The sequence below is a fragment of the Mobula hypostoma genome, chromosome 8 (genome assembly GCF_963921235.1).
Source record: "Mobula hypostoma chromosome 8, sMobHyp1.1, whole genome shotgun sequence".
NCBI lineage: Eukaryota > Metazoa > Chordata > Chondrichthyes > Myliobatiformes > Myliobatidae > Mobula > Mobula hypostoma.
The window spans coordinates 90337088-90350225 of record NC_086104.1 but is presented as its reverse complement, the minus strand read 5'-3'; the positions used below and the strand labels follow the sequence as shown (position 1 = coordinate 90350225).

General features: G+C 45.0%; 1 protein-coding gene across 6 annotated transcripts in view; it reads left to right on the top strand.

The window, feature by feature from the left end:
• The window catches only part of sash1a (SAM and SH3 domain containing 1a), a 140150-nt gene extending 127861 nt beyond the window's left edge, over nt 1-12289 (top strand). For all 6 annotated transcript variants that reach the window (XM_063056315.1, XM_063056314.1, XM_063056320.1 and 3 more), the window contains 5 exons: nt 245-388; nt 3608-3646; nt 4562-5643; nt 7614-7745; nt 10023-12289. In XM_063056315.1, the coding sequence (XP_062912385.1) occupies nt 245-388; nt 3608-3646; nt 4562-5643; nt 7614-7745; nt 10023-10094 (1469 nt within the window). In that variant the 3' untranslated portion in view covers nt 10095-12289. The remainder of the gene's footprint in view (nt 1-244; nt 389-3607; nt 3647-4561; nt 5644-7613; nt 7746-10022) is intronic.
• The last annotated feature ends 849 nt before the right edge of the window (nt 12290-13138 follow it).

Here is a 13138-nt window from a genome sequence, read left to right as displayed (position 1 = left end):
AAATTGGTATTTTATTATATATACACTATTAATTGTCTTTCTCTCATACATAATTAGTTTGATGCGTCCTCTTACAATGCATCAGCACCTTTCCTTTTAACAGTGCAGGCTGATCTGTTTGAAAGTCTGTTGGCCTGGAGTCAGCCCCTTGGTTGTTGTGGGTCATTAATGATTGATCCTTGCAGAGTGATTGTGGTGGCTATCCCTTCTATGTTAATTGTCCTTTAATGTTTCCTCCCTACAGGTAACAGTGACAAGGATCTGCCCGGTGAACGTGCTTCCCAGGAGACTTTACCCCGCTATTCGAATAAGACCACTGGTTCAGACCTGCAGAGACAATCTCCGTGGGACTCGGGCTGCTTTGAGGAGAATGGATTTCCTGAGAACGGTAAGGAAAAGACCAACCAATCATTTTCCAGTGCATCGTGTTCTCACATGTCTTGTGAACGCATAATTTCGAGGGATTGTGAGTGTCAGTGGGACCACGCTTCAGGATGAGAATTTAAACCAGCCCTCTCTAGTCCCTCAGATCCTGACACTTAGAAAAGGAACAGAGAAGTTCTCCCAGAAAACATCTAGGATTCCCAAATTCCCAGATTAAAGAATGGAGTTAAAGAATCTAATTCCTGTGTCAGAAAAGTAGTGGGATTCGTTAACTCAGTGAAGCGTAAATGCCCTGAATCTGGCTGATCTATTGTGCATTAGGTAGTGTTACTGAAACAGATTATTCTGCCGTTATGATATCAGAAGGGTGCTACCTGCAAACGGACTGCCACTTTCTCTTTCTCTTTCATTACAATAATGACCAGTCAATGAAAATCAAAAAGAACTGCAGATGTTGGGCATTTGAAATAGAAGCAGAAAATGCTGGACGTACTCAGTGCGCTAGGCAGCATCCGTCAAGACAGAAACAGTTAACCTTTCAGGTCCTTGACCTTGCATCACAACTGGAGACACAAGAGACTGCAGATGCCGGAAGCAAGCAACACACAACCTGCTGGAAGATCTCAGGGGATCGAGCAACAACTGTGGAAGAAAAGAAATTGTTGATATTACAGGTTGAAACCCTGTGTGTCAACATTCCTTTCCTTTCACAGATGCTCCTCAGCTCACTGAGTTGGGTGTTGTTTCTTAAGAGCTACTTTTTCTTTCTACAGACACTGTATGACGTTATTATTTTTACTTCACACTTCGCAAATACCTTGGCTGTTAAGTGCTTTGGGACTTCCTGGGGTTGTGAAAGATGCTGCAGAAATGAAATTACTTTCTTCCTTCAGAATCTATTCTGCCTCCATCTGCCCTTTTATCTATTCTTATTTGAGTTATTTTAGCTACACTGGGAATGCACGGCTTCGTCTATGTATCCAATTAGTTGAGGACCTATCACAAACTTTAGCAAAGTGACTTTGATATCCATGGTGACCTTGATGCTGAGAATAACTCAAACAAACTGGAACTGCTAATTATTTTATAATGTGCACTCCCTACTGTGTCTAACATTCATACCCAATTTGTCAGCCTTGTAAGTAACAGGTCAGGAATACATAAGATATAGGAGCAAGATACTGAGATGTTACAACATGGAGATCTATATCAGCTGCACCTTCCATTGACAGTATTGAGCAACACACTGCCCAGGTATCTCTTACCTTTGTGATTCATAATCACAGTGCCAATCCTTGTTGCAACACTGAACTGTACAATATGGCTGGACGGAATGCTACTAGAGTTTATTGCTCTGTGGGTCAGTGTTATGGCATGGGTCTATGTTCAAGTATTTCATCAGATCCAAACTTGATCCGAGTTCTCGAGGTTAGTTAAGAATGATTGCCTTTTGACATCGAGGTAGCCGAGTGTGGCATTGAGGCAAAGGGCTTCAGGAGAAAATTCATCTGGAGGTAAGGCGCCACCTCAACAAAGGAAGGTGGTTGTACTTACTGGAGGCCATTCATCCCAGCCCCAGGATATCACTGCCAAATGCATTCCTCTTACAGCATTGGTTGGTTTGCCAGTGTCAATTCCCATTACATAATTGGCCATATTCGTATTGCAGGTCCATGACAAAATTGGCCATATTTGTATTGCAGATCCATTACATAGCGTTTATCTACATTACAGTATAAGCCTACATCAAGGCATTGCTCCTCATTACAGTACATTTCCAAATCACATCAATGGGTCATTTTACGTATTAGTCCACACTACAATAGAAATCCATTTTGCCATCTGGATTTAGAATACAATATTACTCCAGATTGCATGACTATTTGTGTAATAGTCATGTGTCCACATTACAACACTGTGATTGCAGCACTGATTTTTGTAATAGCAAGGCATGACCACTCAGTGGCCACATTATGAGGAATCTCCAGTACCTAATGAAGTGGCCACTGAGTATGTTCGTGGTCTTCTGCTGCTGTAGCCCATCCGCTTCAAGGTTCAACAGTATGTTCAGAGATACTCTTCTACACACCACTGTTAAAACATGTGGCTACTTGAGTTACTGTCACCTTCCTGTCAGCTTGAAGCAGTCCATCCATTCTCCTCTGACCTCACTCATTAACAAGGCATTTTCGCCTTCAGTACTGCCTCACTGGGTGGATTATTTTTTTTGTTTCTCGTACCATTCTCTGTAAATCCTCGAGACTGCCATGCAGGATAATCCCAGGAGATCAGCATTTTCTGAGATACTCAAACCACCCCATCTGGCATCAACAATCATTCCATGGTCAAAGTCACTTAGATGACATTTCTTCCTCATTTTGAAGCTTGGTCTGAACAACACCCTGACTTATTGACATTGTGTGCATGTTTTTATGCATTGAGTTCCTGCCATGGGATTGGTTGATCAGATATTTGCATTAATGAGCAGGTGTACAAGTGCACCTAATGAAGTGTCGATGTTTTGGGCTGAGATCCTCCTTCAGGACCGAGCCAGAAGAGGGAAGATGCCAGAATTAAAAGGTGGGGGGGAGGGGGTGGAATTTCCAGCATTTGCAGACTTTCTCGTGATTATGATTACCTAATAAAGTGCCCACTGAGTGTGTATTGTACTACAGGTCTGTAGTACAAGTATTGATTTTGAAACACTCCTATCCACCTCAGCTAAGATTGTAGTTAGATGGGAAGGCAGAAGTGAATTGAATTAACTATACAGAGCTGCGTTTGGCAGTGGGGGGGCGGGTGGGTAGAGAAAAATCTTCTGCTACATACACACAGAGAGTCTGTGTAGGATTTCAGACAGCTGATAGGTCCAATATTGGTTCACCTGTTTAAAGCCAGACAGCTGAGGGAGTGATGGTATTTGTATCTTGGGAAGCATTGATTACTTAATATGGCTAGATGGTGAGTTACTCTTTTCAATTCCTTCTCTGGCATATTCCCATAAGCAAGAGGTACAAGCAGACAACTGTGTTATGAACCTGATTGCAAAAGGATTGATTAAAAGAGTCCTTGGTGCACCCATTGAAATAGGAGTTCCCTTGGTCCAGGGAGCTTGATGAAAGCCTCTGATCCAAGAAGGACATGGCAGCAGTGAGCCAGACTCTGTAATGTTGCTCCTTTCTTTTTGCACTGATTTTCACCGACTTGTTTATTTTCCATACAGGGTTGGACCTAAGGAAGGACAACCGGCCAAACACAGAAGGTCAGTTGCAGTTGAGATCTGGTTGCCAGACTGTACCAAAACACAGACTAAAGCTGCCTAAGGTCAGAGGGCACATTTCCCCCATTGCTGCCCAGTCAAGAATTTCAAGAGTTGCTGACAGCCTATCAAAGGCAAAGGGCAAGGATTTACACTTATATAAATGAACAAATGATGAAAATGGGCAGGAAACCATGGTAGAACGGCGTAGGTAATTCAGCCTCTTGGCCCTCTCTGACACGGAGTCGCCATCTTGAGAAGGTCGCCGGAACCGGATATGATGTCACACCCGACGGCGAGGTCAGTTTTGTATCTGACCTTTTGGCGATTTGCCAGTTAGGGTTGGATGTGCCCTGAGCTTGGTCACATGACCAGGACCCTGGTTAAACTCCAGTTCAGCTTCAAAATGTACGCAACAGTGTTCCACCAACAGCAGTGATGCTGGGGACCAGATGTTGGCCTTTCAACGATATTGGCTGACGAGCAGACGTTCAGCAACCTTACAAGGGAGAAAGGCCCCTTCTCTTCATTTAAGGGGTCTTTTACACACACTTCAGAAGTCAGAGAAGGTGTCAGTTTAATGCCCCATCTGAAAAATGGTGCTCGCAACAGCGAAGCACACTCTTTGTACTTGAGTGACAGTGCACAATTTGACCACGTGGCTCATTTGCCTGGAGTGGGACTGCTTTATAAAAAGCTGACTTGTTAGTACTATAACAACAGCGAAATAGGCCACTGAATTTTCTGGCCGCAGCTTCTACTGTGCGGGTTGCGGGTGCGTTTCCAATTTGTGGGATGTCTTGGTTGGGAGCCGTCCACAGGAGCAGTGCCTGCATTCCTGTTGACCGTTGGGTGGATTTATTTCCAAAGCTGATGGCTGTATTTGCATCATGGTGACAAACTTTTCCTTATCTTTAGGCAAAAGCAGGAAGTCATGGCCATTGGTGACGGCAGGATCGCTGGCAAAACTGGGGTTACCGTTCCAGTGCCCACCGCCAGAACAGCTGCCAGTTCACCCCACAGACTCTTTTGGGAACGTAGACTTTGGGAGAGATGAGGAGAAGCCAACAACTCTGTGTGCCTCCCCCTGTGTTCGGTTGCGTTACACTGGCCCTCCAGTTCCTCCCCAGGGGTGTCAGAGGTTGCCAGCCAGGACAAATTCAGAGGGCCCGGTGCACTGCAATGCTGCCCGGAAGCCGTGGCAACGATCCCGCTCCTTGGATGAGCTGTACCGAGATGCCCGCTCTCCCTCGGGAGCGAGCCCGGGTACAGGGGCCCGTGCTGCACCGCCTCAGCAGGTTAGACTCGGCATGCAATTGGAGACCCACAGCAAGGGCGTCGGCAGCCCCAGCACCGTGGGGTGCTGTAGGTCTGATCCGGCTCAGGCCGGGGCTACAGAAGCCCAGGGAAAGCGGTCAACAGCTGGCGACCTTCACCCTGCCCCGCCGACAGCTCAAGTCGCCAACCTGTGTCAGTCGTCGGAAGGGAGGAGTGTGCTCTCCCTGGCTCCAAAGTGTGACCTGCCCGGTCAAATGGCACTTGAGCAAGCAGCCAGTTGCAGAGACCAGGTGGGGACATGCACTTCGGCAAAAGGCACAGAGACAGTGACTGAAAACAAACCACATAGCCATCACCCTTCTCAGCCACCACCCGTGCCTGCCAAGAAATGCAGAGACTATATGAGAAATGGAATACTCCCCACGTCTCACATATTAAATAGCTCTAACCCTTCTACCGGTAGCAAGTACAGACTGGCACCCGCTTTGCACGTACACTGTCGCACTGCCGAACCAGCCGGCTTACCGCTGGTCAGTGAGATACCCTACTTTCCAGAGTCCGCACCGGCCGAGGCCTCCTGCATGCCACAGCTGAGAGTGAAGCTGTGTCCTGCCTCCGGACGGAAGCCCCCCCGGATGCGAGAGGTGGAACTAGAAACGTTAATAGAGAACAAGTTAGAATCGGAAGCAATCGATCTGACAGAGAAACCTTACTCCGATAAGGTACAGTTGAATGTTTGTTGGGGAAACAAATGGGCTGTAGTTAATATTCATGTAAGGGCTCTGTAGAACCGCAGGGTTATTGTTAGAAATGTTGCATAGATCAAAAGTTAAAAGGTTCATTTATTATCAAAGCATGTATCCATATTCAACTCTGAAACCTGTCTTCTCCAGATAGTCACAAAAAAAAGAAAGAACATGAAAGTCATTCAGAGAGAAACATCACACCCACCCCCCGCACAAAAATGAACAGCATCCTGATCATCAACCCCTCTCTCCCCGCAGAAAAGGGAACAGGAACATTTGACCCCCTTAAAAACAACCCCTCCCCCGCACAAAGAAACTAAAAGAACATCAACCCACAAGCCCCCTCCTCTCGCACAAAACGGAACAGGAACATCGGCCCTCAAAATACAGCCCTTTCCCAGCACGAGAAAAACTACCAGATCACAACAAAACATCAACCCCCAAAACCCCCTCCCCTTGCATAACAAGGCCGAAAAGGAATGGACGATTATATAAAAAAAACACAGTACAAAAACCACAAGTCTGAAAAAGTCACAGTCCATAAACACAATAGTCCAATCCATAAACGCAGAACCACAATCCCATCCTATGATATCACCGACATTCATCGGAAGTGAGGGACGCGGCATGAGGCGAAGAGGCCTACCCAGCCGCCTAGATTAACCCATTTTAGCTGAACGGTTAGTGCAGGACTATGACAGTGCCTGCAACCCACCACTGACTCCCGGGAGGTTGTACGTTCTCCCTGTGGCTGCATGGGTTTCCTCCCGCATTCCAAACCCTGCCATTTAGTAGGAGAATTGGTCACACGGGTGTAATTGGGTGGCACGGCCTCGTTGGACCAGTAGGGTCTGTTACCCTGATGTAACCATGGTTGGACGCTGCTCCTGCCTGCTGCTCCCCATGACCAATGCCCGCCCTTCCCTGCTCATAGGATCTCCTGACAAGGAACAAGTAATGTAAGACCGGTTGACTGCTGTCCTTTGGGAATCAGGAGGTGAAGCCGGGTAACTCGCAGATGGATGGTGTGTTGGGTCTGTAGGTCCGCAGTTGGAGAGCAAACACAGGACACTACAGCACAGTACAGACTCTTGGCCCATGATGTTGTGCCAACCCTTGAGCCTTCTCTGAGATCAATCTAACCCCTCCCTCCTACGTAGCTCTCCATTTCTCTTTCATCCATTTAAGAGTCTCTTAAATGTCCCTAATATATCTGTCCCTACCACCACCCCTGGCAGGGTGTACTACACATCCACCACTCCCTGTGTAAAGAACTTACCCCTGACAACCCCCTATGCTTTCCTTCAATCACCTTAAAGTCATGCCCCTCGGTTTAGTCATTTCCGTCCTGGGGAAAAAACTCTCTTGTTATTCACTGGATCGATGACTCCTTTCATCCTGTATACCTCAATCAAATCACCTCTCATCCTCCTTCACTCCAAGGCGAAAAGCCCCAGCTCGCTCAGTCTACCCTCGCCATGTGTTGGTGCTTCACCGTGAGCTCTGATCTTGGCCACGACGCTGCTCGAACAACCCTGCTTCTGCCGTGCAGCCATGCAGCACCCAAAGATACCCAACCAGAAAGCCAATGGCAGAGTTCGCCACACGCTGGAGGGGGAGGCTGTGAATGAGCTGGAAGTCGTTCTGACGAGATCCTAGAGCATAACAAGAATGGATATTCTCCTTTAGTACTCTCAACAAAGGTGTTGCCCCATGAAACATCAGTTACATTTATACGCACCATAAGAAAAACTGGGCCAGAGGTTGCTGATTGATTGAATGAATCACATGCACCCGAATGTGAGCCAATATCTGGTTTGATCATGAAATAACCCTGTTAGGAACAAAGCTGACAAAAACAAATTAAACCACCAACTACTTAAATTTTTGTGTAAAACTCGCTCTGGTCTTTAACTGACGTGGCCGGGCCTTTTCTCGTGTTTCAGCATGGTCGCTGTGGGATTCCGATGGCACTAATAGAGAGATATTCGGAGAACCTGCTGCATCCACTGGACCAGGTGGCTGCAGCCATGGACCTTGTCAGAGTCAGGCAGCTTCGCAAGCAGCATCGAATGGCAGTGAGTGTTCTGAGCAGTAATTATAACGAGTCCAAGCCCTCTGGTGCTAACGTCGCTTTCCCCCTCCCACCACAATCACTCATGTCCTCACAGCTTCCCCTTTACCTAGCCATCGGTCCTCTGCCCTCTGTCTCAAAACTAATTTCCAGTTTGTAATTTGAGCCACCATGCATGAACAAAATCATTGACAAAAAAGCAACCTATCTTCCTTCATTATTCATTACAAAATTGAGGGCATAAACCTGTTACTGTTTTTGTACTGTACAAAAGCCTTAGGCACATAAAAATAGCTGGGGTGCTTAACACTTTTGCACAGGACTGTAGTAATGTTATGTATTGCACTGTACTGCTGCCACAAAAAAAATCATGATGTATGTGAGTGATGATAAACCTAGTTCTGATGCGGGTCTCCATTGGGAAAGAGAGTGGGAAGGCAGCGGGGGGGAGGGGGGAGTCATAGTTAGGAAAAGGGGAGGGAGCGAGAAGCACCAGTGAGGCATTCTCTAATGATCAATAAACCAATTGTCTGGAATCAAATGACGTTGCCTGGTGTCTCAGGGCTGGGTGTGTCTGAAACTACCTCGCCCCCCCACCATCTCTGGCATTCCTTCTCTGCCACCCCTGCCACGGTGCTCTACTCTCACTTTCCCCAACATCCTTTGCTCCTGCCAGATCTACAAACTCACTGTCTGCTCCACGTTGACAAATACAAAAGCCTTAGGCACCCCAGCTCTATCTATCTATCTATAAATATATATAATATACACCTAGGACTTCCACACAGTAATGTATGTTTATTACATGGTAAAAATATGGAAGTACTGTAGCTGTTTGTGGTGCCTTTGTTTTCTGAAGGACTTAAATGAAGATGAATGTAAGTAAATAAGCCTTGTCAGTTATAAATGATGGCTTAAACGCCCACTCTAGATTTCTTTTCTAAGATACGATGGAATATCTAAAGAACCTCAATCTGACAGGTTGAGAGGATTTGTTCTGCTGTCCTGCACTGAGATTTGGTTTGCATTTGCGCAGCAGCAAATTTTCATTAGAACATACTAAATGCTCACGGTCAACCCATGGGGGTAAAGGTATCATTGAAACAGGAAGAGGCCGTCAGGAGAAGCAAAATACAACTTGATTGATGCCACCACAGTGAATAGTCTGCCCTTGTCACACTTGTGTGAAATGTCAGTGTTGGTTTAAGAAGAAAGACAATGAATTCAAGCTATGCACACAAAATGCTGGAGGAGCTCAGCAGGTCAGGCAGCATCTATGGAAATGGGCAGATAGTCCACATTCCTGGCCGAGACCCTTCTTCAGGACTCTGCCCAAAATGTCGACTATCTGTTCATTTCCGGAGATGCTGCCTGACCTGCTGAGATCCTCCAGCATTTTGTGTGTGTTGCTCTGGATTTCCAGAATCTGCAGACTTTCTTGTCTTTATGAACTCAAGCCCTACTTTAGAACCCATTGCACACAATGACACTTCAGTAAAATCTGGGATACTGTTGTTTGAGCTCTCAAGGGGCAGTTGTCCTTCCAAGATGCATGCAGAAGATCTCCTGAGACTAAAACACCGTTGGACCATGCTGAACAATGTTTATCCATTTATGCATCTGGCAATTACCTTACTGCTGTGCACAAACTGGCAGCTGCATTTTTGTCCTTTATAACAATGACCGTTCTTCAAAAATACTCGTGTACAGCAAATTAATCCAAGCTCCTGTTGTGAAATTGACAATTTAAAAAAAATCATTTATCTTGTTTAAAACTTTGGGCATTACAAATTCCAGTTGCTGAAGTAAAAAGATGTAGTTGACTAAAAAAGCAGAAAGTCACAATTGTTTGGATGGGAGAAATTTCACAAGGTATGATGAAGAAAATTTCCAGTGGTGGGAAGATGTGTGCTGGCAGAGTCCATGAAGTATGCTAATTGTTTGCTTTTTCCAATTGCGTATAAAAATAAAGAAACATATTACAATGCTAAAAAATGATGGTGACCATGCTCTGCCCGACATTCTGATCCAGATTGTTTATTGTTGGGTTGCAGTGAAGTTCCTTGCTGGCACAAGGTTCACAGTGCAATGATACATACAAAGACAAGTGCACAACAGCAGAATGGGGCAAAGACAGAAATGCAAAAAGAAACCTCTTCCCTCATTTGACACAACAAAGGAAATTAACTTGTCATTGAATAAACTGTGAAAAGTTCCGGTTAATTGGACTGAACAAGTCAAACGTCCAGAATCACAACTTTTCTGTTTGTATGATATTTAGATTCCGAGTTCGTTCGATAAGATGAGCAAAAATTCGACAGCCCTAGAAGTGCCCAAGTCTTCGCGGAGCTGATCTTCAGAGGACTGGCGCGGATCTCATCTCATCATCAGCATCTGATGCAGCACTCCGAGGCGTTAGTTAGAAACCTGATGGAAGCAAGGCCAGCAGGTCCCCATGGTAAAACCCGGCGTGAACACGGAGAGGCACAGGTTGTCTTGCGTTCCTTCAATTCCCCCCACCAGCGGTGGGTCTCCAACAGCAGGACCTGTCAGTGGTCCGATGGTACAGAGTGAGGGGGGCGATGGAAGAAGCAGCGTGGAGCCAAGGTGCCCACTGTGAGGTTGTGGGGTGATGGCAGGGAGCTCTCCTGATGAGGCGGTGTGCCTCCTTGGTAGAGAGGGCTTCCGCACACATCACTGCTGGTGTTTTCTCCACTGTCAGCATTCATGTGCATATCACAAAGTCAACCACTGCTGTGTCAAATAATCACTGAAGATTTTAGTGTAACGCACACCCACTAAAAACAGCTCTCTCATTTTCTAGCCGAGGTTCATGCTCAGTGGACAGAGATCCCTGTGACTGCCCACTTATGACTCTTCCTCAGAGCACGAGTGCCCTTCCGCTGTCTGTTTTGGGCCATCACTCTGTATGAAGGCCATTCTCACTCTCCATTCTAAATCCATAATCACTAGCTTGAATCTACTAATTATCCAATACTACTTGCTTTGCATCACTAGGCAATTAGTCATAATTGTGACCTGAGGTGGAAATGTGCCATAACTCTAATGCTTGTAACCTATTCCTTCATCATTGTGCTAGCAAGTTGTTGGCTTTCGGCCTGTCTGAATCATGTCACCTCTTAATGCCATGTGCTGTCTATATTTGTGAAACTCAAATCCTAATGAAGAGGAACTGGATTTTTGAGATACAGGAATAATTCATAAACGTTTTGCAAACAAGATCGAGGAGGTGGTCAGTATTCCACTGAATCAACACTGATGCCATTTGGTGTAGTGTCCATGTGAGCTATTCAGTTAAACTCCACCTTGCCATTTCTGGCCTTTTCCCTCTGTTTTCCTCTGAGATTCCAGAAACCTTGAACTGCTGTTCCTCCTGGGCCCGGAGGAAGTATTTTATTTTTTGCCTTCAGCTCCTGAATCCTGGCAAGTTCCATTAGCCTTGTGACGGCCCAAGGAACCAGAATTCCCACAAGGTTATGCAAGGAATTCCCGAAATCCTATTACTGCTCAGGACTAGATGAAGAGCATTAGGTGCTCCACTGATTGAAGTCTGCCCTGAGGCTTGGTACATTCCACCAAAAACATATTCTGGTCAGATTCCATAAATTCCTTTCTCCCCATTCTCCCAAATCTTTGTTTTCCCAATTCCACCCAGAATCCTGGGCCCGGCACGATTACCTAAAGTAGCAAAGCTCTTTTGGCAGTAGTGCAACGGTGTGGATGCCAACGGCCGTAAAAACTCAAAGAAGAGGAAGAAGCGATTTAATCCTAATGCCAACTTCAAGACTTCCATATAACTAATTTTGGTTCTGTATTCAAAATTAATATATAAAAAAATAATCTGCAGACGCTGAAAATCTGGTATTAAAACAGAAAATGCTTGTTACGCTCTGAAAGTCAGGCAGCATCTGTGGAGGGAGATACTGAATTTATGTCAGGTTGAAGGAGGGTCTCTGAGTGAAACACCAACTTGTTTCTGACAGACAGTCTTTAACCTCAAATGTATACTCATTTCTGATGAAGGCTGTTCAATCTGAAACGTCTGCTGTGTCTCTCTCCACTGTTTCTGCTTGAGTGTTTCTGTTATTTTCTGATTTTAATCTCCAGTTACTCAATACTTCCTACTAGTTTCCTTCGCTTAGCTTTAAATATTACAAGCTCTTTTGTGACATTTGCAATTTAAAGAAAAAATGTAATCTTCTAATTCTCCATCTGAGTTTGACACTATTTAGAACGGGATCATATTCTCAAGATGTATACTGGTCAGTGTCCAAGTCTCATGTTAAATGTTGCCAGCAAAATTAAATACTGAAAAGCAGCACAAAATTAAACTGATGCACTTTTTGTATTTGAGAATATTTAAATAACTTATTGTATGTTTCTTTCCTTAACAATGTAACTATAACATACCAGTAGCAAAATCTTATAAAAATGTAGTCTATCAGAATTGTACCTTGTGTAACTTGAGGAATGTATTGTATGTGTAAATATTCTTAACTTGTTTCATTTAGCAGAATAAAGTAACAGTTGGACAAAGTTGTAGATTTTCCTGAAAAGTCACTTGTTTGAAGTCAAATTTAACAAGATTATAAATATTTTAGCTTACAAAGTTCAGTTACCATGACTGCAGACATTCAATGGAGCTTCATGAGTGTGTGTTACCAAAAAGAAATTGAGTGGCCTGAAGAGGAATTATGGGAGAAAGCCTGGTCAAAGAGGTTGGTTTTAATGCAGCATCTTGAAAGGAGGAAAAGAGCTAGACTCTGCCTTGTGTCTGCTTCCACAAGATCATGTCAGATACCACTTTGACTGTCTTGATATCCAAAGTTTTATCAGCCTCTGTCTCTGCTACCGAGCTGCCACCACCCTCTAGGGGAAAGCTTTCCAAGGACTCTCTATCCACAAAAACTTTCTCCTCGCCTCTGCACTGAATCACTGAGCCCTCAGTTTTGAGACTGTGATTTAACAGGAGTAGGCCACCAGGCCCCTCGAGCCTGCTCCACCACATGGCTGATCTACACAGGCCTCAACTCCCCATCTTTGCCTACCCCACAGCCCTCAATTCCTCAATCTTCCAAATATGTATCTCTCTTAAACATATCTAATGGTCCAAACTCTGCCACTCAAGGGGCAGAGAAATCCAGTACCCTCTGAGAGAAGAAGTCCTTTCAAACTCCTCAACAATCCCTTGCTGCTGAGATTCTGTGAGAACTTTGTCCAGTTCCATGAGACCACCTCTCAAACTTGTAAACTGCACATGTTGAGCCTGTCTTCTTAATCTCTCATTTAAACAGAGAAAGGACAATGTGAAAGTTTGCTTAGACGCACACAGTTCAGAAACAGCAAGGTAGATCCAATGAACTGAGGTGTTGTCAA